At 64.2% G+C, this 23,296-nt stretch overlaps 5 protein-coding genes and 1 non-coding gene across 6 annotated transcripts; 4 read left to right on the forward strand and 2 right to left on the reverse strand.

Moving 5' to 3' along the window:
* Window positions 1-1,766, reverse strand: VTJ83DRAFT_6922 (uncharacterized protein; the record flags this gene model as incomplete). Its single annotated transcript, XM_071013687.1, has 3 exons — window positions 1-162; window positions 271-412; window positions 559-1,766. 3 exons carry the CDS (start codon window positions 1,764-1,766, stop codon window positions 1-3), a joined length of 1,512 nt encoding a protein of 503 aa, XP_070864549.1.
* A 4,362-nt stretch (window positions 1,767-6,128) lies between these two features.
* On the forward strand, window positions 6,129-7,800 carry VTJ83DRAFT_6923 (uncharacterized protein; the record flags this gene model as incomplete). Its single annotated transcript, XM_071013688.1, has 2 exons — window positions 6,129-6,518; window positions 6,613-7,800. The coding sequence occupies 2 exons, from the start codon at window positions 6,129-6,131 to the stop codon at window positions 7,798-7,800; spliced, it is 1,578 nt and encodes a 525-aa protein (XP_070864550.1).
* Window positions 7,801-9,153: 1,353 nt separating this feature from the next.
* On the forward strand, window positions 9,154-13,673 carry VTJ83DRAFT_6924 (uncharacterized protein; the record flags this gene model as incomplete). The annotated part of the gene is made up of 2 exons (XM_071013689.1): window positions 9,154-13,035; window positions 13,101-13,673. 2 exons carry the CDS (start codon window positions 9,154-9,156, stop codon window positions 13,671-13,673), a joined length of 4,455 nt encoding a protein of 1,484 aa, XP_070864551.1.
* A 273-nt stretch (window positions 13,674-13,946) lies between these two features.
* Window positions 13,947-15,773, reverse strand: VTJ83DRAFT_6925 (uncharacterized protein; the record flags this gene model as incomplete). The annotated part of the gene is made up of 1 exon (XM_071013690.1): window positions 13,947-15,773. One exon carries the CDS (start codon window positions 15,771-15,773, stop codon window positions 13,947-13,949), a length of 1,827 nt encoding a protein of 608 aa, XP_070864552.1.
* Window positions 15,774-19,659: 3,886 nt separating this feature from the next.
* VTJ83DRAFT_6926 (uncharacterized protein) lies at window positions 19,660-22,188 on the forward strand (the record flags this gene model as incomplete). The annotated part of the gene is made up of 2 exons (XM_071013691.1): window positions 19,660-19,881; window positions 19,975-22,188. 2 exons carry the CDS (start codon window positions 19,660-19,662, stop codon window positions 22,186-22,188), a joined length of 2,436 nt encoding a protein of 811 aa, XP_070864553.1.
* An 854-nt stretch (window positions 22,189-23,042) lies between these two features.
* Window positions 23,043-23,114, forward strand: VTJ83DRAFT_t145. Its single transcript has one exon. It is a non-coding gene; the product is annotated as a tRNA-Cys (tRNA).
* The last annotated feature ends 182 nt before the right edge of the window (window positions 23,115-23,296 follow it).

Raw genomic sequence — 23,296 nt, forward strand, 5'->3', positions numbered from 1 at the left:
TCAAACCTCGCCCTGCTTGATCACCGTCACGTCCTTGGCGGGCGCCACGTCCTCGACCGTCTCGTCGCTGAACTTGAGGTCCTCCTCGAGGGTGACGGTGTCTTTGATGCGGAGGAAGATGACGGGGGCGGCGACGACGAGGGCGCCGGCGACGAGCCCCCACTGCGTTCGGAGCCCGCACGGGCCCGTGTCAGCCGGTCCGTTCGCGTTGGCTGCCCGCCGTGGGAGGCGGTCCTGGGGGGGGGGGGGGGGGGGGATGAGCAAACGTACGGTGGCGCCAAACATGGCGTTGAAGGGGGTCTTGAGGCCGTCGAGGCGCCAAAAGACGGCGGCGCCGGCCGACTGGATGCCCTTGTAAAAGCCCGTCAGGTTGGCGGCCTTGCGGCCCGAGTTGCTGAGGGCGCCCATGTACCTTTTGTTTTTGGCGCGGAGCGTGTTTTGTTTCGTGGTTAGCGTCGAGGCGAATCCTTTCGCAATCCCATCACCGCCGGAAGCCCCCCTCTCCGAAAAAGAAAGAAACAAAAAAAAAAAAAGAACCAAAAAAAAAAAAAAACATACCAGTAGATGCACGTCTGCCAGGCGGCGTCGTAAAAGCCGTACAGCATGTACAGGAACAGCGGAGCAATGTACTTTTCGCCGCCGTCGGTCCAGTCGTAGCGGCGGTAGCCGAGGGCCTCGTCTTCGACGACCTCGCGGGGCGCCTGCTGGCGCTGCCAGGCCCAGCCGCCGCCCCAGATGGCAAAGGTCAGGGCGAAGAGCACGACGAAGCTGGCCTTGGCGCGCAGGGAGCGGCGGACGCGCGGGTAGTCGAGGGCGTAGCCAAAGGCGATGGCGCCGAGGATCTGGCTGATCCAGTACATGAGGTTGTTGAGGGTCTTTGTGCGCGTGTTGAAGTGGGCGCCGTTGAAGTCGTTCATCTGGTACGTGTAAAAGACGTTGGAGGCGAAGAACATGGGGAAGAGCAGGATGACCCAGGGGGCCGAGGTGATGGTCTCCAAGAGGCCCCGGAACTCGGTCTTCCAGCTGGGGTTCTTCATGAGCACGACCTTGCTGCCGTCGTGGCGGCGGATGCGGTCGGCGTTGCACAGGGCGAGGGCGAGGACGGCGCCGGCGAGCATGAGCACGATGAAGCCGATGTAGGTGCCGTCGTTGACGTTGACGGCTTCGGTGGCGTTGATGTTTTGGGCGAGCGGCACGAGGGAGCCGATGACGGCGCCGAGGTTGAAGATGATCCAAAAGTAGGAAATGTAGCGGCCCTTGCGGTCCTCGGGCGGGTAGCTCATCATGATGGTGCCCTGGGCCGTCCACAGCAGGCCGGCGCAGACGCCCAGGAAGGCGCCCGCAAAGACGACGAAGCCGTGGTTCTGGTTGTGGTTGTAGCTGAGGAAGCTGGCGGCGTAGATGCAGTAGCCGAGGGCGCCGAAGGCGAGGGTGACGCGCACGCCGAGCATGTTGGCGAGGGTGCCCGAGAAGAAGCCCACGACGGCAAAGGTCGAGTAGAGGGCCGTGCTGGCGTCGTTTTGCGCCGTCGCGTCGACCTGGCCGCCGCCGCCGAGCCCGCTCAGGGCGTTGTACATGCCGGGGCAGAGGAAGCATACCAGGGCCACCATGATCAGCTGGACGATGGGTGAGGCGTACCAGATCTCCTTGCTGCCGATGCGGACGCCCTTGTAGATCCATCCGGGCGGGCGCCGGACCGGCCCGGTCGGGGCGGCCTGTGTCACGGTCACCTCGGCGGCAGGGCCGTCGTTCTTTTCGTCGGCCATTTTTTTATTCTTTGGGAGTGTCGTCTCGCGGAGTCAAGGGGCTCAGCGGAATGGCGAGCTGCTGGCCAGCAAGGCGTGACCGACGACGATGACCAGGCCTTTTCACCTTGCCACCTTGGGGAGGGGGAGGGGGGGTGGAGGACCCAATGGATAGGAAGAAGCAGAGCAGCAAGAGCAGCAAGATCAGGAGAGCAGAGCGGAGAGCGGAGGGCGGAGGAGAGGCGGCAGCAAGGCGGCGGTCAACGGCAGATATGAAGAATGCCGAAGCGGGTCGGAGGTAGGTTGGAGGTTGGTTGACCAGGGCGGCCTGGAGGCATGCGACCAGTCAAGATCACAGGCAGATAGATGGGTGAGGGCTGGGGATTGGCTGTGTCGAGGAGTGTTGGAAGCTACCGTGCCGCTCGGGGAGCCCAGCGGATGCAACGCTGCGGGAGTGAGACGGGGGGCAAAGGTGGCAATTTGTATGGATTTGTTCGTGTTGGGAGGGGGGCGGCGTTGAGGGCTTGGGTATGGAAGGTGAGGTGAGGAGAAGGGAGGACGAGGAGGAGAGGAGGAGGAGAGGAGGGGGGCAATGTGCACAGTAGTACTTTGTGTATATGTGTGTGTCAGTGTGTGTGAGTGTGTATGTGCGCTAAGCTTTGCATTCACACGGGGACAGCGACACGGCGAAACAGCGACAGCTCCTGTTGATCGCTGCATCGGAAGCGGAAAATGGTTCGTGTGGTTGGGCTTGGGGATCGTCCTGCGAACAGCCCAGGGCAGCGCACACGAGTGAAACATTCAATGTCTAAGTGGTGTGCTGTACCACAGGGGGGGGGGGGGGGGGGGACCGACCATGGTCCAGTGGGAGGAGAAGGAGGAGGAGGTGAGCGTGCCGCATGCAGTTGGCCGAGAGGAAAGGAAAAAAAAAAAAAGGGAGTCTCGGGGCCATGGATGAGTGACTGAAAGCAGGATGCAGCTTCGCACTGCGGATTGGTTGGTGGTCATGGGAGGGAGATTCTGAACGCAGCAATGTTTTTTTGGGTACTACTGTGTACTACAGGTGGTAGTAACGATTAGAGCGTCCAAGATCCCGTCTGTTCTTCAGCCTTTCGGACGGGAAGAGGCGCGGCGGAGAAATCTTACCCCAGATTGCACGTTTTGGGCCCGGACCAGACGCTGACGATCGACCTGCGGGACTCGGGATCTCGCCGCCCACGGTGGGTCCGGACGGCCCGACTCGGGCTGGAAGCTCTGGGATTGGTCGCCTTCTCGCGGCAGGGCAACCGTCGACGGGCTGCTACGCTCGCTGATTGGCTGGGCGGGTGCTGGGAGCTTCGATTTGGGAAGGAGTTGGCGTCTTGGAGGGCTCCATCTCCCGCCCCCCCCAAATGCTCCCAAATGCTCCCAAATGCTAATAGCCTCCCGCTCATGTAACGTTTCCTGGCCAACAGCAACAGCAGCAGCAGCAGCAGAGCGGCCGACAGCCAACAGCTCGAGCTTCCCTGCAACCGATCGCTGATGAAGCTCAAACAAGCCTTCAGCTCTGCAGAAAGGTCATGGGTTGAAGCGTATAGTAGAAAACATCCCCTGGCTCGCATTGCTTTTTGCGGATCTTCTGCAACTCGGATTCCACGTCTCGAAGCGGTCCAAGCCAGGTACGAGCTTGCACAGTCGCATATTAAAGGGGCAAAGGGATCCGGTGCGTCTCGCATCCACCCCCCCCCCCCCGCCCCGACCCAACCATGGTTCTCGTCATGGTTCTCGTCATGGTTCCCGTCATGGGTTCACGCGGATGCGGCGAGTCGTGCATACCGCTGGATGTCCTGGATGTCGGGTTCGCGCCTCCTCGAGTTGCTGCCGCACAAGCACGGCGTCTGCTTGCCACCATGCGGATGCATGCCCGGCCGGTGACGGCCATGTCCCGACACGCTGGCTCGCGAGACGTACGGCTCGGCCTGCTGGGGAATGCGAGAGGCTGGGTAGTAGGCATCGTTTCCGGAGGGGTGTGCGGCCGAGACATGGAATGCACACGACGTACCGCGTACATTCCGGCGCCGTGAGACACGACCACGTTTGTTGCGTGTCCGGAGGGACGCGAACGGGCGGCGCTCGGCGTGTGAAACTCGAGGTGCAGCGACCGCCTCGTGCGCGAGTTCTAGCCGCGAATGGCCCCGGAACACTCTGTTTCTCAGCCGCGCCACCGGGCCGACGCGTTCCGCCCGTTGACCGCCGCCGTAGTGCACTCACTAGATGGCTCGCTGGTTTGGTTCCCTCCAGCAGCGACCTCGGGGAAGGCGACGGGTTGGAACCAGAAGGCTGGCCCGGTTCTCGATGCAGATATAATAGATGCCGGGGCGTCCCGCGTCCGACACGAGCTAACGACCACGGCTGCTCCACCAGGTCGTTCGCGGGATGCTTCAACATTGCCACCACGCTAAACATGGGCATAAAAGGTATTATAGCATATCGTCGGACCGCAAGCGCCAGGCCAGCTGGGCGATGGAGGAACGCCACCCTAGTTCGTAGCGTAGCGGCGTGGAGTGCGCTCGGCACGCGCCGGCTTGGCAAGGCGGACGCTAACCTTCTCCCCCCATCAAAGAAATGCGCGTGGGAGGCCCTCCGCGGGTCATGTAGCGGGCAGGGTGCGGCGAAGCCTATAGTAACCCCTGGTCGCGGCCGGCAGGGTTCCGATCCCCCGAGTCTTCCCCCCCACGGGGTTCGCCCGGGCCAAGAAGAAGCCTAAGGGGCCGGCCGGGATGCGGAGGGTCCGGGGAAGCTCGACCGGCGTTCCTCGTCCGTGTAAGGAAGATGCTTTGTTGCGAACCTTCCGACATCCAGACGGAGCGAGCGGCCCCGCATTCTCGCGCACCGGAAACAAACAGTTTTGTTCGTGGGGACGAGGACGGGAGGGGCATCGTTAGCTTCGTGCCGCAGCGCCGGCCTGCCGCTGGGCCTGCCGCTGGGCCGCCGCTGGTCCGCCGCTGGTCCGCCGCTGGTCCGCAGCTGGGACCGCCGCTCCAAACTCTCGGCGCCGACGCATTTCGCTGCTCAGCCCCCCTCCTCTCGCTCAACACGACACGTCTCGTCAAGGACGGCTAAATTCCCGGAAACGGGCGCTCCATGGATCTTCAACGCTCAACGTGTTGTAGGAGATACCCCGCCCGGGGACGTGTTTCGCCGTCGCAAAGAGGACGAAAGGAAGACGTGTTGAAGGTGCCGAGTCGGCCATAGCCGAGCCACAACCGCGAGTCGCGGTTGAACGGAGCTTCCGAATTGGGTGGCGTCGGCGTCCCCCCTGGAGCTGCGGGTCCCGGCGCCGGGATTCTCGGGCGCTGATTGGCCGGGCCGTGGCCGGGGCCGTGGCCGGTAACGCGTGGAATGACATCACCGGCCGGGCCCATGCTACTAGGTACTACAAGTTCAGACCGTGATCATGGAGGCACAACACGTTGTTGATGGACAAGAAGAAGAAAAAAAGGTGATCAGGGAGGGGGGGCAAGATCCGGATGGCCCTGCATCACCTGCATCTTCTGCATCGCCTGAAAGGGGAGCTTGACCCTTCGCTTCTTGGTTTCTTGGGGCAATGGACGGAGAGAGGTGGGTGGATGCGCGGTGGGGAAACCCGAGGATTCCTGGGAGCATTCTACTGTGGTATGTGGGAAAACAGCTGACATGACATGGGGAACCCGAGCTGGATCCAGTACAGACACGGCAATTCCATACTACCTACGTATAGTACACATTTCACGGCGGTGAGGAGCGGCGAAACGGGCTGGGGCCGAAAGATCCGTGAATCCGTGATGCCGGCCGGGCAGCCCCCCCCCCCCCATGGAAAGCAACATTGGACTGGCCAGACTGGCCAGACTGTCTTCTTTTCGGAGCCCATTCATTTGAGGGTTTGAGGGTTTGGGCCGAGTTGGCGGTTGGCGGGGGAGAGAGGCGGGGAGGAGGAGCGGTGGAGGGCGGGACCTTGACCTTGCATGCTTGCCATGCTTTGCATGTCGTCGGGATCCCGTCTTGCTCCTGCCGGGTCCGGGGGGATGGATATTTTGTGGGGTTTTGCCTCGAGGGAATTTCTTTTTCCTCCTCTTTTCTCTCTCTCTTTTTTGCTTTCTTCAGTCTTTTTTTCCTCCTTCTCCAACTCTCCTCTCCCTCCCTCTCCGGTGTTGTTGCTGTTGTTGTTGTTCTTGTTGGTAGTTTTGTGCCTCGAGTCCATTCCCCCGGCGGCCCTCCCTCTTGTGCCATCTTTTTTTTTTCGTCCTCCTACTCTTTGACGCCGCTCTCTCTTCTTGCTGAGACCTTGGGGACCTCGGAGACCTCGGAGACCTTCGCTCCCATCACCCCTTCTCCCTCACCCTCACCCTCACCCTCACCCTCACCATGTCGCAGCTCGCGTCAGCCGCGCTCAAGGCGCGCATCAAGCGCCCCTCGCTGCTCAAGAAGCTGTGCCACCCCGAGGACATGCTCCAGCACTTCCCCAACGGCGCCTACATCGGCTGGTCCGGCTTCACGGGCGTGGGCTATCCCAAAAAGATTCCCACCTTCCTCGCCGACCACGTCGAGAAAAACAATCTCCAGGGCAAGCTCAGGTACTCGCTGTTCGTCGGCGCCTCGTCGGGCGCAGAGACCGAGAACCGCTGGGCCGCCCTCGACATGATCGAGCGCCGCTCGCCCCACCAGGTCGGCAAGAACATCGCCAAGGGCATCAACGAGGGCCGCATCAACTTCTTTGACAAGCACCTGTCCATGTTCCCCGTGGACCTGGTCTACGTGAGCAACCCCCTCCCCTTTTCTTTTTATTTTTTTGGCGTCGAGGCCGACGTGTCTCTTGCTGACCGCTTGCCATGCTGTTGCTGCATCGTAGGGCTTCTACACCAAGGACAGGCCCTCCAACAAGCTCGACGTGGTGGTCGTCGAGGCCACCGAGATCAAGGAGGACGGCAGCATCGTCCCCGGCGCCTCGGTCGGCGCCACCCCCGAGCTGCTGCAGCTCGCCGACAAGATCATCATCGAGATCAACACGGCCCTGCCCAGCTTCGACGGCCTGCACGACATCACCATGACGGCCCTGCCTCCGCGCCGCCCGCCCTACCTCGTCACCAACGTCGAGGACCGCATCGGCACCAACTCGATCCCCATCGACCCGGAAAAGGTGGTGGGCGTCATCGAGTCCGACTACCAGGACCAGACCCTCCCCAACAGCCCCGCCGACGAGAACTCGGAGAGGATCGCCGGCCACCTGATCGAGTTCTTTGAGCACGAGGTCCGCCACGGCCGCCTGCCCGCCAACCTGCTGCCCCTCCAGTCGGGCATCGGCAACATCGCCAACGCCGTCATCGGCGGCCTCGACAACTCCAACTTTCGCAACCTGACGGTCTGGACCGAGGTCATCCAGGACACCTTCCTCGACCTCTTCGACTCGGGCCGCCTCGACTTCGCCACCGCCACCTCGATCCGCTTCTCCCCGACGGGCTTCGAGCGCTTCTACCGCAACTGGGAGTCGTACCACAACAAGCTGCTCCTGCGCTCCCAGGCCGTCTCCAACTCGCCCGAGATCATCCGCCGCCTGGGCGTCATCGGCATGAACACCCCCGTCGAGGTGGACATCTACGCCCACGCCAACTCGACCTGCGTCATGGGCAGCCGCATGCTCAACGGCCTCGGCGGCTCGGCCGACTTTTTGCGGAGCGCCAAGCTGTCCATCATGCACACCCCGTCGACGCGCCCCTCCAAGACGGACCCCCACGGCGTCAGCTGCATCGTGCCCATGTGCACCCACGTCGACCAGACGGAACACGACCTGGACGTCATCGTCACCGAGAACGGCCTGGCCGACGTCCGCGGCCTGAGCCCCCGCGAGAGGGCCCGCGTCATCATCGACAAGTGCGCCCACGACGTCTACAAGCCCATCCTCAAGGCCTACTTTGAAAAGGCCGAGTACGAGTGCCTCAAGAAGGGCATGGGCCACGAGCCCCACCTGCTCTTCAACTCGTTTGACCTGCACAAGGCGCTGCAGGAGGAGGGCAGCATGCAAAAGGTTAAGCCCTGGTAAAAAAAAAGGAAAAAACAAAAGAAACTCAAACATGGAAATAAAAGCCACTGGGTCAAGGGAGGATGTGACTCCGGCGGTCTTTTTGGGGGGAAAGGGAGGGGGGCGGGGCGAGGAGCGTTCATGATTCTGGGTATTGTTGTTGATGATGATGATACAGTGTAGCACATCTCGTTTTTTTGGTATAGGACGGCATAATGCATCTTGGTGTTTTTGGAGTTCCAATTTTTTGATGATGATGACGATGATGATGAGGTAGCATCCCCCAGGTCCTTATGGTGTGCGAGAATATGTGATTGAAGGTGTGCGTTGGACACTGACATTCTCATCAGCGGCAGGTTGGCAAGCTGAAATACGCAACATTCAAGACTTGAAGAAACCGACACTAGAGCTTCACAAGCGAGCACCCATCTGAGAATCGCAGCAGCCGGTGGGCCATCCCATTGCCGGCACGGCACGGCACGGCATTGGATCTTCACGCCAAAGAGTGGCTCAAGTTCAGTCAAGATGCAGCCCCCTTGACATACACACACCATCACCGAGTCCAAGTCTCGCGTCGGCATGCCTTGATGGCCTCCATCTTTGGCACCGCGAATATGAACCACCAAAGGAACCCTTTCCGGAGAGGCCTTGCTTCGGTCCCGAATTCCGCCCCGGCGTCTTGTTTCCGAAACCTCTGTCCCCCTGGAGCCAAAAAGGCCGTGCAGCAGCAAGCCGGCCACCTCATGCTTGAATCTGTCAGCAGGCTCAGTGGCACGGCTGCGGGCTCAGAGGTAACATTAGGGTAAGCCGGGAGGCTGACGCTCAGCCGCCATCCGGGGTTCGCAGCCCATGGTTCCCCCCCTCCCTGCAGAAGATCCCGAGATGCGGGACGCGCGCAACCTGCCCGGCGCGCAGCTGACGCCCCCCTCGAGCTCGAAAGAGGCCAAGGTAGGGCAATGTAAGCGATGTACATGATATCCGTCGGTGCCGGACCCTCTCTCATCGTGTCCGAGGACCTAACGTTAGCTCGCAGGGAGCTATTGAATGCAGCTTGGGGGCAGAAACAGGGTCGGTTTCCTCCGCCAAGAGCATGCCTGAGCCTTGTGAGCCATCATGACCGACCTGAGGAAAAGGCCGCACGCACGTACGCACGCACGCAAGCACACCTGTGCCCTGGAGATACAGGAAAGCGGTAGTCTGTTTGGAGCATCTGTAACGGATGATTGATTCCAATATGAAGGCGCCCGGTGCCTGTGTGGGCGTATATCTTCATCGCATCCTGCATCTCCACGTCTGCCCTCTCAACACCAACAAGGCAGCTACACACTTCTTCACTCAACTCACCCATCAACGCAAGGAGCCCCAAGCCCCATCATGGGTGAGTACGTCCCTCCGGCGCAGCTGGCCCCTGTCGCCGGCGAGGGCAGCCCGCTGTCCTACTTCCAAACGCGCCTCTGGTTCCACCAGGAGCGCAACCCGGACGACACCAGCTACAACCTGCCGATGCTGCTCTTGATCTCGGGCCCGCTCAACACGGCGGCGCTCAGGCAGAGCATCAGCACGGTGATGGCCCGCCACGAGGTCCTGCGCACCGTGTACCGCGAATCCGCCGCCACCGACGGCGAGCCGCTGCAGTACGTCGCGCCGCCGGAGCCCATGGTCCTGCCCGTCATCCCCGTGGCCAGCCGCGCCGAACTGCTCCGGCACATCGACCGGTTTGTCGAGCATCGCTTCGACCTGCGCCGCGGACCCATCGCCATCGCCAAGCTCCTCCGCCTGCCAGATGACGACCCGCCAAAGCAACAAGAACCACAACCACAGCCGCCCCGCCACCTGGTTCTCCTCAACATCCACCACATCGCCGCCGACGGGTGGTCCATGCGGTGCATCCTCCGCGGCGAGCTCCAGCGCGCCTACGCCGCGCTCAGCCAGGGCCAGGAGCCCGCCCTCCCGCCGCTGCCGCTGCAGTACCGCGACTTCGCCGCCGCCCAGAGGGCCGCCGACCTGACCGACCACCTGGCCTACTGGCGCGAGACGCTCCGCGGGTACGAGGACAGCCTGGAGCTGCCGACCTTGCGCCCCCGCGCGGCGGCCCCGGCAACGAGCGGCGGCGGCGGCCGGACCGGCTCGCGCAGCGGCACCCTGACCCGTCGGTACCCGGCCGACTTCTCGCGGCGGCTGGTCCGCCTGGCGCGCGAGCACGGCTGCACCACCTTCATGTGCCTGCTGGCGGGGCTCGCCGTGGCGCTGAGCCGCCACGCCGGCGACAAGCGCGACCTGTGCATCGGCACGACCACGTCGAACCGCCCGGACGTCGCGCTCGAGCCGCTCATCGGTTTCTTTGTCAACATCCTCCCGCTGCGGCTGCGCGTCGACGACGATGACGACGGCAGCGACGGCGGCGGTTTGGCAGTCGCCGACCTGCTGCGCGACGTGCGCTCCCGCGTGCTCGCGGCGTTTGAGCGCCCGGCGCCGTTCGAGCGCATCCTCCAGGACGCGGCCCGCGGGGTCCGCCGCGAGGGGGGCCACCCGCTCGTCCCCGTCGTCATGCGCCACCAAAACTTCCCCGAGTCCGGCCTCGGCGCGACGCTGCCCGACGGCACGCGCTTCGACGCCTACCCCGGCCCGGGCCCCGAGGACGCCGACGTCCGCGCCTTGCTCGCCCGCGAGCACGTCCCCGCGCGGTGCGAGATGGAGCTGTCGTACTCGGGCGCGGGGGACGAGCTCGAGGTGGAGGTGGTGTACGCGGCGGACCTGTACGACCGGGCGCTGATCGAGCGCCTGCTCGGCCACCACGAGCGGGTGCTCGAGGGCATGATGGAGAATCCGGCCGGCCGCGTGGCGGACCTGCCGCTGCTGACCGACGCCGAGACGGCGGCGATGCTGGCGAGGAGCGAGCGCGCCGCCCCCGTCGTCGAGCCGCTGCCGCCCGCGTCCTTCCTCGAGCGGTTCGACGAGCGGGTCGCCACGGCCCCGGAGGCCGTGGCCTGCTGGGACGCCCGAGGGGCGTGGACCTTCTCCGACCTCGCCCGACGGTCCCGCGGCGTGGCGCGCCGGCTCGCGGCGAGGCGGGCCGGGCCCGGCGACCTCGTCGCCGTCTGCCTTCCGCGCGGCTTCGAGCTCCTCGCCGCGCTGCTCGGCGTCTGGCGCGTCGGCGCCGCCTACGTCCCCGTGGACCCGGCGTATCCGCCGGCGTACTCGCGGATGATCCTCGACGACGCCGAGCCGACCGCCATTGTGTGCGCCGCCGAGCACGAGGCGGCGCTGGGCCTCGGGCGCGACGTGCGGCGCCTGCTCATCTCCGAATGCGACGACGCCAGCGACGCCCCGGAGGACGATGCGCCGTCGGCCCGCCTGACGCACGACGCCCTCGCCTACGTCATGTACACGTCCGGCTCGACGGGCAAGCCCAAGGGCGTCCGCGTGCCGCACCGGCAGCTCGCCACCTGGCTGGCGCACATGGAGCGGCTGATGCCGTTCCAGGCGGGCGAGGTGGTGGGGCAGAAGACGACGGCCGTGTTCGCGGCCGGCGTCAAGGAGCTGTTTGCCGGCCTCGTCAACGGCTGCGCGCAGGTGGTGCTCGACGACGCCACGGTGCGCGACGCGGCGCGCCTCGTCGACGCCCTCGCCGCCCACCGCGTCACCCGGCTCAGCCTGCTCCCGGCCCACCTCGCGGCCGTCCTCGACCACCTGCGCGCCGCGGGCCGGCGGCTGCCCGCGCTCCGCTTTTGCACGACGGCCGGCGAGCCGCTGCCGGCGTCGGTCGTGCTCGCCTTCCGCGACCTCTTGCCCGCCGCCCGCCTCTTCAACAACTACGGCTGCACCGAGCTCAACGACGTGTGCTACTACGACACGGCCGCCTTCGACGCGGCCGGGGCCGACTTTGTGCCCCTCGGCGCACCCGTCGCCAACACACGCCTGTACGTGCTCGACCGCCGCGGCCGCCTCGTGCCCGACGGTGTCCCCGGGGAGCTGCACGTCTCGTCGACGAGCCTGCCCGAGGGCTACCACCGCCGCGACGCCCTCACGGCCGAGCGGTTCCGCCCCAACCCGTTCGGCCGCCCCGAGGCGCAGCCGAGCCGCCGCCTCTTCAACACGGGCGACGTCGTCCGCGTCCTCCTCGCGGACGGCCGCCGCCACCTCGACTACCTCGGCCGCTGGGACCTGCAGGTCAAGGTGCGCGGGTACCGCATCGACGCGCGCCAGGTCGAGCGCGTCCTGAGCGAGGCCCCCGCCGTGCGCGAGGGCGCCGTCGTCGGGCAGGGCGATCGCCTCGTGGCGTTTTACACGTCGACGACGACGGCGAAACGCCGCGACGGTCGCGGCGGCGGCGGGACCGCGGCTGAGGTTCGCGCGTTCCTGGCCGCCCGGCTGCCCGCGTACATGGTCCCCGACGCGTTCGTGCTGCTCGACGCCATGCCGCGGCTGCCCAACGGCAAGCTGAACCGGCGCGCGCTGGGGCGGGCCGGCCCGGACGTCTCCGTCTCCGTCTCCGCCTCTGCCGCCGCGGACGCCGCAGACGCCCCCGAAGACGTCCCCGGGGACGACCGCCACGCCCGGGGGGCTCCGGCCGAGCCTGGCTCCCCGCCGCCGCACGGCTCCCTTCAGCAGACGGGCGACCCGTACGAGCCCCCGCGGACGGCGACGGAGCGCGCGCTTGCCGAGATCTGGGCCGCCGTCGTGGGCGACGGCCTGCCGGCGTCGTCGATCGGGCGGCGGTCGCACTTTTTCGAGATTGGCGGCCACTCGCTGTCGGCGATGCGCGTGCTGTCGCGCGTCAAGGACGCGTTCCGCGTCGAGCTGGGCCTGTCGGCGCTGTTTGACGCGCCGCGGCTGGACGAGCTTGCGAGGGTCGTGGAGGCGGGGCGGAGGGGGAGCGGGGCGAGGAAGAGACGGCGGGAGGAAGACCAAGACGACAAAAGCACATGGACGGCGGAAAGGAACGGCGAGGCGGAGCGGGAGAAGATGCCGGCTGTCGAGTTCTCTTCTCGCGGGCACGAGGACCGCGGCGGGCGCGACGAGGACGAGAAGAAGGACCGGCCGCCTCCGATCGACGCCGAAGCCGACGCCGAAGCCGACGCCGAAGCCGACGCCGACCTCGAGCCCGAGGCGGACCCCATCCCGTTCGCCCGCGTCTCGACGCTCCTCCAGGGCAAGGTGATACTCGTGACGGGCGGCAGCCGGGGCATCGGCGCGTCGGCGGCGCTGGCGCTGGCCTCGCACGGCGCCGCCGTGGCCATCAACTACCGCGACAGCGTCTCGCAGGCGCGGGCGCTCCGGGCGGCGATCGTGGCGGGGGCGGCGCGGCCGAGACGTACCAGGCCGACGTGACGTCGCCCGAGGCGGTGGCGGGCATGGTGGAGGCCGTCGTGGCGCGGTTCGGGCGCGTCGACGGCCTCGTGGCCAACGCGCACGTGCACTTTCGGCACCGGTCCTTCCTGGCCTACGAGCTGGGCGACCTCGAGCGCAAGGTGGCCGACGAGCTGCGGGCGCTGTTCCTGCCGTGCCAGGCGGCGGCGCGGGACATGGTGCGGCGCGGCGCCCCCGGCACCCTCGTCGCCGTGAGCAGCACGCTGTCGCGGACGGCGCTGGGCGAGGGGTTCCTGGCGCAGCGCACGGCCAAGGCCATGGTGGACGGCTTCGTGCGCTCCGTGGCGGCCGAGCTGGGGCCGTACGGGATCCGCGTCAACGCGGTGGCGCCGGGCTTGACCGACACCGAGGCGGCGCTGCCCATGCCGGAGCAGCGCAAGATGACGGTCGCCGGCCTGTGCCCCATGCGGAGGAACGCGGTCCCGGACGACGTCGCGGGCGCCATTGTGTTTTTCTCGAGCGACATGTCGAGGTTCATGACGGGGACGTACGTGCCTGTGGATGGCGGTTACACCATGCTTTGATCGTCGCCGGATGGGGGCGGCCGGTGGGGATGTTGGAGGTCTGTAGTCCGTGGTTCCGTCAACAAGCCTGTCGTTCTCTTTGTTGTGTTTGTTCTCCGTTGGGCATGGCCCAGGATGGGTCGGTTGGTCTTGGACCTGTCCCAACGCGGGGCCTTGGCCTTGCAAAGGCTGAATCAATAACTAGTACCAAAGTTTATCATGTACACGCACGGCTATGCCCTTCCATCTCTGCCTTGAAAGAGCATGGTAGGTGGGTTTTATACTAGAGACAGGTTACAGCTCGTCCTTGAAAAAGACCTCTTGGGACCCCCCCTCGGACCCCTCGGACCCCTGGGACTCTTGTTGTGTCCCTTCGCGTTGGGTTTCCTCCTCCTCCTTCTGCTTCTCCTCTCCGCGCGGCGGCGGCGGCGGTGGCGGCGGCGTGTGATCCGCTTTGTCTCCGCCAACACTGTCCTTCTGCGCCGGCTCTTTCTTCGCCTCGCCGGCTCCTGTCGCGGCGCCTGCACCACCGGCGCCCCCCGCCACGGCACCACGGGGTCCCGCGGCGGCGCCATCGTCCTCCTCCTCGTGGTCAAACTCACCGAGGTACTCGTACTGGCCCTCGGCCACCTCGATCATTTGCAGCTTCCACCCGCGGTTTCCGGCGATGCGCTCCATCTTCTCGCGGAACTGGGCCACCTCCTTGGGGTCCAGGTTCAGCTTTTTCAACTCTTCGTCGGTGAGGGACTCGGACTCGGCAGCGTCCTTGCGCTTGCGAGCCAGGGTTTCCACCACGGGGTATTGTTGTTGTTGCTGTTGCTGCTGCTGCTGCTGTTGTTGTTTTTGTTGCTGCTGCTGCTGATGCTGTTGGATCTTGGCCTGGCCTTGCCCCTGCCGTCCTTGGCCGCGCGAGACGCCGCGGGGCAGGGGAAGCCACTTGTCGGCGAGCTCGTCCGAGACGTGCTTCTTTTGGCCCACGACGACGCCGCCCATGGTGACGCCGGCGAAGTGGCCCGGGCGAACCTCGCGGCCGGGCTCGCGGGCGCGGGGCTTCTGGCTCAGCAGCTCGGCGGCGGCCGCCACCTTTTCGTAGTGCCAGGCGCGCTCGTCCTCGTCGGAGCCGAGGATGCGGCGGCAGCGCACGGGGTGGGCGCGCGTCTCCTTGGGGGGCTGGAAGGCGACGTCGCGGCACAGGCGCGGCGTGTAGACGGCCATGAGGTAGGCGCAGGTGGTGACCTCCTTGACCCAGCCGATGCGGTCGGCGGTGGCGCCGGGGCTGCAGTGGTACTGGATCTCGATGGTCCGCGGGCGGCCCGTGAGGTCGCAGATGGTGCCGTCGCCGAGGCGCTGCGAGAGGTAGCGCTGGTCGCCCTTGGTCTGCAGCTGAACGTTGGGAGGGGCGAGGCTCTTGGGCTCGCCGCCCGGCTCGGGCTTTCCGGCGGGGTCCCGCGGGGCCGGCAGCTCGGGGACCCGGCCCAGCACGTACTCGAGGCTGTTGTCGTCCTTGACGGGGGGCTCGCCCGGCCGGCCCGGGGCGGCGTGGAACTGGACGACCTGCTTGCCGTAGCAGAAGCTGTAGCTCCACCAGCCCGACGTGAAGTACATGCAGTGCCCGTTGAGGACGCTCATGAGCTCCCAGCCGCGGGCCGACGCCCGGCTCAGCTCGCGGGCCTCCTCGGCCTTGGCCAGCTCCGTCTCGGTGCGGTTCTTGACGGGCGGCGGGGCGATGACGGGCACGGAGCAAAGATAGCGCCACGGCGGGCTGGTCATGAGCTCGTACGTCTCGGCGAGCGGCGCGTCCTCGGGGCCTCCTTGGCCGGCAGCGGCGGCGGGGGTTCCGGGGCGGGCCTGGTCCGGGGACGACGCCTGCTCGGGGGCGGCGGCCTTGGCCAGATCGGACGGCTTGGGCTCCGGCGAGGCCGAGGCCGAGGCCGAGGCTGAGGCCCGGGCGGCATGCGACGAGTCGAGAATGGCGAGGGCCTCGGCTTCGGTGATGTAGTCGTCGGTGAAGACGACCTCGAACTGGGGGTGGGCGAGCACGTCATCGTGGATGTTGAAGCTGGGGTGTCGGGCGGTGCAGAGCTGCAGCGACGCCAGCAGCACCAGGTTGAGGCGACGCATGTCGGGCGATTTGTTGGGAGAGGGGGGGGGAGGCGATTTGGGAGCTAGGTGGGCGCCTACGATGCTAGCTGAGCCGTGCCGTATGGTTCCATGCTGTTGTTGTTGTTGTTGATGATGTAGCTGTTGTTGTTACTTGTTGTTGTTTCTTCCATGTCCATTGGGAGAGCTTCCGGCCAGGTTGCGCCACGACGATAAGCTCCTTATCGCCTTATCGCATGGGATTCTTGCTTACGTCATCTGGCGTTGGGGGACTGAGGGGGGAGGGGGGGAGGGGGAATCCTGCTTATGTCATCGTGTACTTCCGAGTCCTTTTCGTTCTTCTGTGTTGTTGGGATTTCATTCCCTTTCCCTTCTTGGCCAATTCATTGCTTTCTGTCTCGTCCTGTGCACAATGTTGATTCGGACAACAAACGTTGAGCTGGAACCAAGTCCAAAGTCGAATTCCCCCCGCCTTCTCAGTCCTCGTCAATTCCACTCAAATGATGCAAGGCTGGCTCGCTGGACTGGCTCGCTGGACTGGCTCGCTGGACTGGCTGGCTTGGCTGGGACATGATCATCCAACCCTCTTGCATCATGAACCAGGAGATACAGAACCAAGGAGCTTCAGGCCCTGCTTCGCTGTCGCAGCGACAACAACAACAACGACAAAAAAAAAAAAAAAAAACGAAATGCATTGTGTGATTGATGCAGGTCATGCCATTCATCATCAGAGTTGGGCTTTCCCACATGGCTCAGCAGCTGCTTGGGATGCTTGCATGGCCTTGCTCGGTCAAGATCTCGCGTGCGCCGTGGACGGTCCCTGCATGTGATCTCTCTGCTGTCATCCCACGACGACCCATGGACGACCCTACCGGTCATGAATCCCCAGAAACCCCCGGAGTCCAAGCCGGCGCCAGGAGTCCACTGCAAAGGCCTGCCGGGCGGAGGATGGAACCTCAGGAGCCCCGGATGGGTCCCGATAGGCGGTGCACAGGCCAAGGTGAACGTCTCCCGGTGACGGGTGACGGGGCCTACGTGTCAATGTGCTAGCCAATTGCCAGCCCATCAGTCACCTGCCATGCACCGCTGCCTAGGCGCACCAGCCCGCGGTGAGTCTACACAGTATGTAGGGATCGAGGGGGGGGAGAATGGAGGTTGTGGGGGAAGGGGGGCAACTTGGAGCCCAATAACACCTCCAACTTCATCCATCCAGAGAGCCCAAAAGCCGCCCCACGCGTGCCCGGCCAATATGGCACATCGTTCTGGTCAGTGCTGCGTACATACATACTATACGCAGTACATACATACGCTACGGCGTATGTACAGTACATACTGCGTAGGTAGGGTGGGGGGGGGGGGGGGGGGGGGGGCGGGGGAGGATGAGAAGCGCAGCGAGTGGGTGGATGGGGCGTACTGCGTATGGGTGGGTGATGCAAGTGGGGGATCCGTCAGGCCGGGACAACACACAGCCAACGCCGCCACGGGCGGGCGGGGATAAAAAACCCCCGTCGCGGCGACCGAGGCGCCGGCCATTTCTGGCCAGTCAAAGCTCGCCGCCTCACTAGGGACTCGACGTAACCGCCAATGAGATGCGTCTGTGGTTCGGAAAACGAGACCAAACAACCCCCTCTTCTCCCCCCCCCCCAAGAGCCAGCAGCCAGCAAGGCAACCTACTGAGCGTCGCGCCCGCAGGCCACCTCAGAGCCAGCAGCGCTTGTTGGATGGTTCCCTTCCTGTTTCCGGTCGCGTGCAGCGACCAGGTCCACCCAAGGTGTGGTGAAGACGAGGTTTTGGCCGCAACCATTCGGTACGGGACTGTGTAACTGGTAGTTACCTACCTAGTTGGTTACTCCATACCTCCTGTCTCAACCCACAAGGCACGCTATGTAAGGTACCTAGGGTACCTTAGCTAAGGTACTGTACCCTTCTCCAGCCCACCAGATGCACGATATCACGCGCTCTCTCTCTCGTTTCTCTTCTCCCTCTCCATGGCCTGTATGGAAACGTGAGTGATCCCATCGGCCGTTCGATCGGACTGCCGGCAGGCAAAACCCCCCGCTCCCCCCCCCTTGGCCTCCCCGGCCTCCCCGGCCTCCCCGCATGGCCGCATGGCCAACTGTCCATTGGGCTCCCTTCCTCCACACGACATCGACAGGTACCTGCGCCCGATGTTCATCCCAGAGACATGGTCAATCTTTGGGACAATCGAGGTCTATCCTGGTTTTGGCAATCTGGGACGTTGGACGGGGATGAATCATGGACTTCGCTGCGCCTCTTCGAGCCCCCTCGTTCCCTAAACAGGCCGGCAACGTCGTGGCCGGCAGCCAAGGAAATCCTCGCCCCTCCGGGCCAATTGGCAAAGCTCCCGGGTCAGGCCAGCACCGTGCCGGGCTCCTTTTTCCCTCGGTTTTACTCGTCGGCGCACCTCTGCACCACAGCACACCACAGCAGCCGGGCGTTGCTGACCATCTTTCCCCTTTCCTCTCCCCTCCCCCCCCATTTCCTGTCTCTATCTTTGGGATGTTAGGGGGGGGGAGGTTTACCATCTGCTGGCAACCGCTCTGCAGTAGCTCGAGTCTCACTCTCCGATGCCCGACCCTCTTTACCAATGCCAATGCCAATATGCCAATGATGGCTGCAAAGTACGCCATGTGCCATGTGTGCCTCTTGTACGCCCTTTGCTCTTCGCTCTTCGCCACCGCTTCTTACGCTGGGGGGATTGGGTATCTTGGGCTCTCGTCCGGCGGGCGAAGAGCTTGTAGGTGGCGTGCCTGAATGGCTGCCGTCATGAATTCGAGAAACACATGCCTGCATGTCTCAATCAGGACGTGGCGACGGTTTCGGGACCAGGCCCCTGGAGAGAACGGCCAAAGGTCACAAAGATTCGGCACCTGCTGTCTACTGTAGCATGCGCGGCCGTGGCTCGTACGTGCTCTGGTAGGCCGGTAGGCCCAGAGGCGGCCCTGATGCACAACCAGCCGGTCGTGCCAGAATCCGGGGTCACCACCTCTGCCGCTAAGCCAAGCCTGGAGCATGCTGTCGTGGCCAGTCGATTTGTCTGGGGCTTGGTGGGCGTCGTGTCAGCCCGATCCCCCCCCCCCCCCCCCTCTTACCCCTGTCCGTCACACCTGTCGACTGTCGTCATACCTCCTCTGTCTCCCTCGTTGCCCAGCGGCCGAGCACGCGGGTGGGAGCCTTGCAGAGAGAGAGAGAGAGAGAGAGAGAGAGAGAGAGAGAGGAGAAGGGAGGGGGGAAGACGTCGGGTTGCCGTTCCATCGCCGAGACTTCTGAGCATGTGGCTCCGTTGCCCACGCATTCCCCAGGCATCAAATTCTTTCGGTACATCGAAACCGACGCTTGGCCGGTCACACCTCGTTACCTACTGCCGGTCAAGTCGACGGTCCTTCGATGATGATTTGTCCTGCAGGAGCACGGTAGGTCCATGCCTGAGGTTGAGGTACAGACAGCCCGTCCAGCTGTCCGTCCATGCGCAGTAGTATTACATGATAGAGCACCCGCCCACCCACCCACTACGCCATCCATCACCAGCCGCAGGTCCCCTCGAGCATCTCTTTAAGAGCCTCGCTGGTCGTGGCTGGCGAAGCATGCTTTTTTTTCTTCATCTTCACCTTCAAGCCCATCTTCGCATCGCCTCTCTTCTGTCCCCTTCATTTTCATGCGCCGCTCTCTTGGGTTGATTTGTTAGGAAATCATCCAAGTCAACAGCAGCCACCCTTGTTGTTTTTTTTTTTCCAACCTGCATCCTCCTTATCACCAGTATCATCCACATCTTCACCCACCCAAGGTGGATCGGTGACGTTGATATCCCTCCGCCCTGGATTCATCCAAAGGGTTCGGAGGCATCACGCCGCCGGTGCAGCACCATCCTCCTCTCTTGCAAGCCAAAATGAACGGCCAACGCGACGTGGAGCAGATCAAGGCTCTCCTGGAGAAGAACGAGCAGGAAAAGCTCCGGCTGATGCGGCAGCTCAGCCGGGCGCAGGTCGGCTCCTCCAACATGTCCAAGATGCCGCCATCGACCTACAACCTGAACGCCTGCCCAGGAGGCAGCGTCATGTCCCGCAGTTCCACCACGGGCCTGCATGTTCAGCCCCAGCCAGACCAGCAGGTAAGAGAGAGTTGCTGAGCTCAAAGTCGCGCACGGCGTGAAACAAAACGAGCAAGAGAAATAACCATGACCGCCATGTTGTTTTTTTTATAGGAACAGAGCCGTCCCATGAAGAGGTCCAAGACGACACATCCTACAGAAACCCCGGCGAGACCGCTCGTGCGCGCTCCAACCATGATGGTGCGCCAGCGATCGAGCCCGCGGTCCCTCGTGGTCGACACCTCAGGCGCCGCCGGCTCCCGCCTCTGGCCGGCGCGGCACAGCCTTCCTGCGGTCGGGCCGTATGCCATGGACTATCTCGGCCAGCTCTCCATGCCCAACCCTTTCTTCCCCGACCCCTCGGCCGCCCTGGGGGTCGTGACGGGCCGCGAGATGAACGTGGCCGAGTTCCTCTCCATGCGCGGCGACGACGCCTTGCCGCCGCCCGCCGCGTCCCCCATCGCCATCCCCGCCCACGGCCTGCCCTCGCCTCTCGAGTCCGAGAAGGACGCGGCCGCAAGCTACCCGTCGCTCTGCGGCTCCAGCGCCTCGACGTTGGACACGGTGCCCATGTCGCGCAACAGCAGCTCTCTTACCGACGGCGCCTCCATCTCGAGCCAGTTCAACCAGATGGTCCGGATCCAGTCGCAGCAGTCGGTCGCGAGCTTTCTTCCGAACCCCATGGCCATGGCCATGGCCTCCCAGGCCTCCCTGCGCAGGAAGCGCTCCTCGGATGGCCAGCTCATCATCCCGCATTCTTGCTCTTCCTCCTCCATCGCCGCCGCTCCCGCTCGGCATCGGCACCCGATGGAGCCGTCGCTGTCGCAGTCGAGCGCGCAATCCGCCTCCTCGTCGGGCGAGCTGGGCGGCCACGCCCTCTCCCAGCCCCTTTGCATGGAGCGCTCCGACAGCGCCCGCTCCAACTCGTCCCTCAAGCACCGCGCCAAGGAGGCCCTCGCCCGTCAAAACCACGCCGCCAAGTCTCGCCAGCTCCAACCCAAGCCCATCATCACCTCTTCTGCTTCCTCCTCTTCCTTCTCCTCCTCCTCCTCCCCCTCCTCCGCCACCACCACCACCACCACTACTACCACTACTACTTTCAACCCTTCCTCCAACGCCAACCCCCACCCGGCCCTCGGCAACGACGGCGCCTCCAAAGCCCCGATCGCCAAGGCCAAGTACGAGCGCCCGCGCCACCCCCGGGTCAAGTGCATGCAGTGCAACGACCACCCGGACGGGTTCCGCGGCGAGCACGAGCTGCGCCGCCACACCGAGGCCAAGCACAGGAGCATGGTCAAGAAGTGGATCTGCCGCGACCCGGCCCTCGAGGGCATCCCGCACGCCGAGACGGCCGTCCGCCCGCTCGCCGACTGCAACAAGTGCACCGGCAAGAAGCAGTACGGCGCCTACTACAACGCCGCGGCCCACCTGCGGAGGACCCACTTCAACGTCAAGCCGAGGAAGGGCGGCAAGGCTCCCGGCACCGGCGCCGGCGCCGGCGCGCCCGAGATCAAGGACGCGAGCGACAAGCGCGGCGGCAAGGGCGGCGGGGGCTGGCCGTCCATGACGGAGCTCAAGAACTGGATGGTCGAGGTGCTCGTGCCCATGGATCAGCCCGGCGCGTTTTCGGTCGAGGACGGGGAGGAGCCGTCGGGCGCGCCCGAGGGCGCGCCGGAGGAGGGCGGCGAGAAGCGCTTGGCCTCGGCCTCGACCTCTGCCGTCTCCACCTCTTCTCCCGTCTCTTCTTCTTCTTCGCCTTCTCTCTCTTCCTCCTCTGCCTCGGCCGCCACCGCCGCCACCGCCGCCGCCGCCGCCGCCGCCACCGCTTCCTCCTCTTCCGTCTCGCTCAAGGGCTTCGACGCGACCGCCGCCTTCGACGCCGCGGAGCTCACCCACTTTGGCGGCCTGTTCGAGTCGCAGGGCTACGCCCTGGCGGGCCTCCACGCCGACGCCCTGGCCCTGCAGGGCGACCTCGACTCGCTGTGCCCGCCCCTGGACGGAGCCGCCCTCGTTGCCCAGGGGGCTCCGTCCGGGCTCGACTTTGGCGCGCTGCAGCACGATGTGGACGTCGACATGGGCATGGGCGTGGGCATGGGCGTGGGTATGGGCATGGGCATGGGAATGCCCCTGGCCTTGGACGTGGCGGCCGCGCCGTCGCTGTCCATGATGGCCTTGGATGGCTACGTGTCTCCGGGCTCGTCCACGGCCACCATCACCAAGGCCGGGTTCCTCGATCCGACCCTTTCGGTGGCGGCCGGTGGTCTTTCGGGAGATGCCGCCGCTGGTATGGCCGAGCTGGACTTTGGGCTCGCCTTTGTGGCGCGTTAGGGCCTTGGGGGCTGATGGTTGATTGCGCTTCTTGTATAATTTCTCTCTCTTTCTTTCTCTCTCTCTCTCTCTCTCTCTCTCTGTCTGTCTTTTCCTTTTATTTTTCTTTTTTTATCCTCAGAAACTCCTCGTAAAGGCATATCTTTTCGTTTTCGGTTGGGTCAAAGACTTGGTCAGGCGTTGCGTAGGACGAGCAGTTATTGGGTTGGAGCATTGGTTTTATATTGTGGCGAATTACATGGTGGGAGGTTGGGCATAAAGAGGCAACGGGTACGCGAGACGAGATCAAGACTGGTTTATTATTGATAACTGGACAAGTGCAGAGAGGTTTGGCGTATATGATTGCTACAGCATTCAGAGCTTTCAATCAGAAGGATGATGACTTTTTCTTGCGTATGGATCAAACCCCCGATGAAATCAGCCGTCGTCGGCCGGTGTTCGTTCCAGCAGCCTGAGTGAGCACACTTGTTGACCTGTAATGGTGCTTCCTTGCCAAACGTTGCTGTACACTTGAACCCACGACGTGATGCGCACGCAGGGGCGTTCGCGTAGCCCAGGAGGGGAAATGGTGCACACCACACCAATAGTTAGTGGCATGACAGCAGCGCGCAGAACAACCCCGTTACGAAACACGCTGCAAGGGGAGGTTCCGCGCCTGCAGCGTTGCAGCCACCCTTCCCACCGGACACCCGAGGAGGTTCAACTGGATCATTGCTCAAGGCAGCTCTCCCAGCCTGCTTCTTCGCCCCTTCATGGTCGCCCATCATCGCCTACCCAAACCCGCCACGTCAACGCCCTTCTGGCCGGAAGCGATAATGCCTCGCTACCGGCAGATATCGATAACGAAGAAGCACGGACGGATAGCTCAGTGGTAGAGCAACCGGCTGCAGTCCGGTAGGTCCCGCGTTCAAATCGCGGTTCGTCCTTTTTCGCTTTGCTTTTTTCCTTGCTCTTTTCCTTCGCATTTTTTTTCCTTTTGGCCCCTTCACGGAGGGGTTGCACGTCAGAAGGAGGAAGAGGGGGGAATGTTCGAATTTGATGAGCGCTATAATATCACTCCTGCTCTTGAGCCTAAGCAGGGGCGGTCATGCTTCGCCTTGAACCTTCA

Source organism: Remersonia thermophila, chromosome 6 (assembly GCF_042764415.1).
Source record: "Remersonia thermophila strain ATCC 22073 chromosome 6, whole genome shotgun sequence".
NCBI lineage: Eukaryota > Fungi > Ascomycota > Sordariomycetes > Sordariales > Chaetomiaceae > Remersonia > Remersonia thermophila.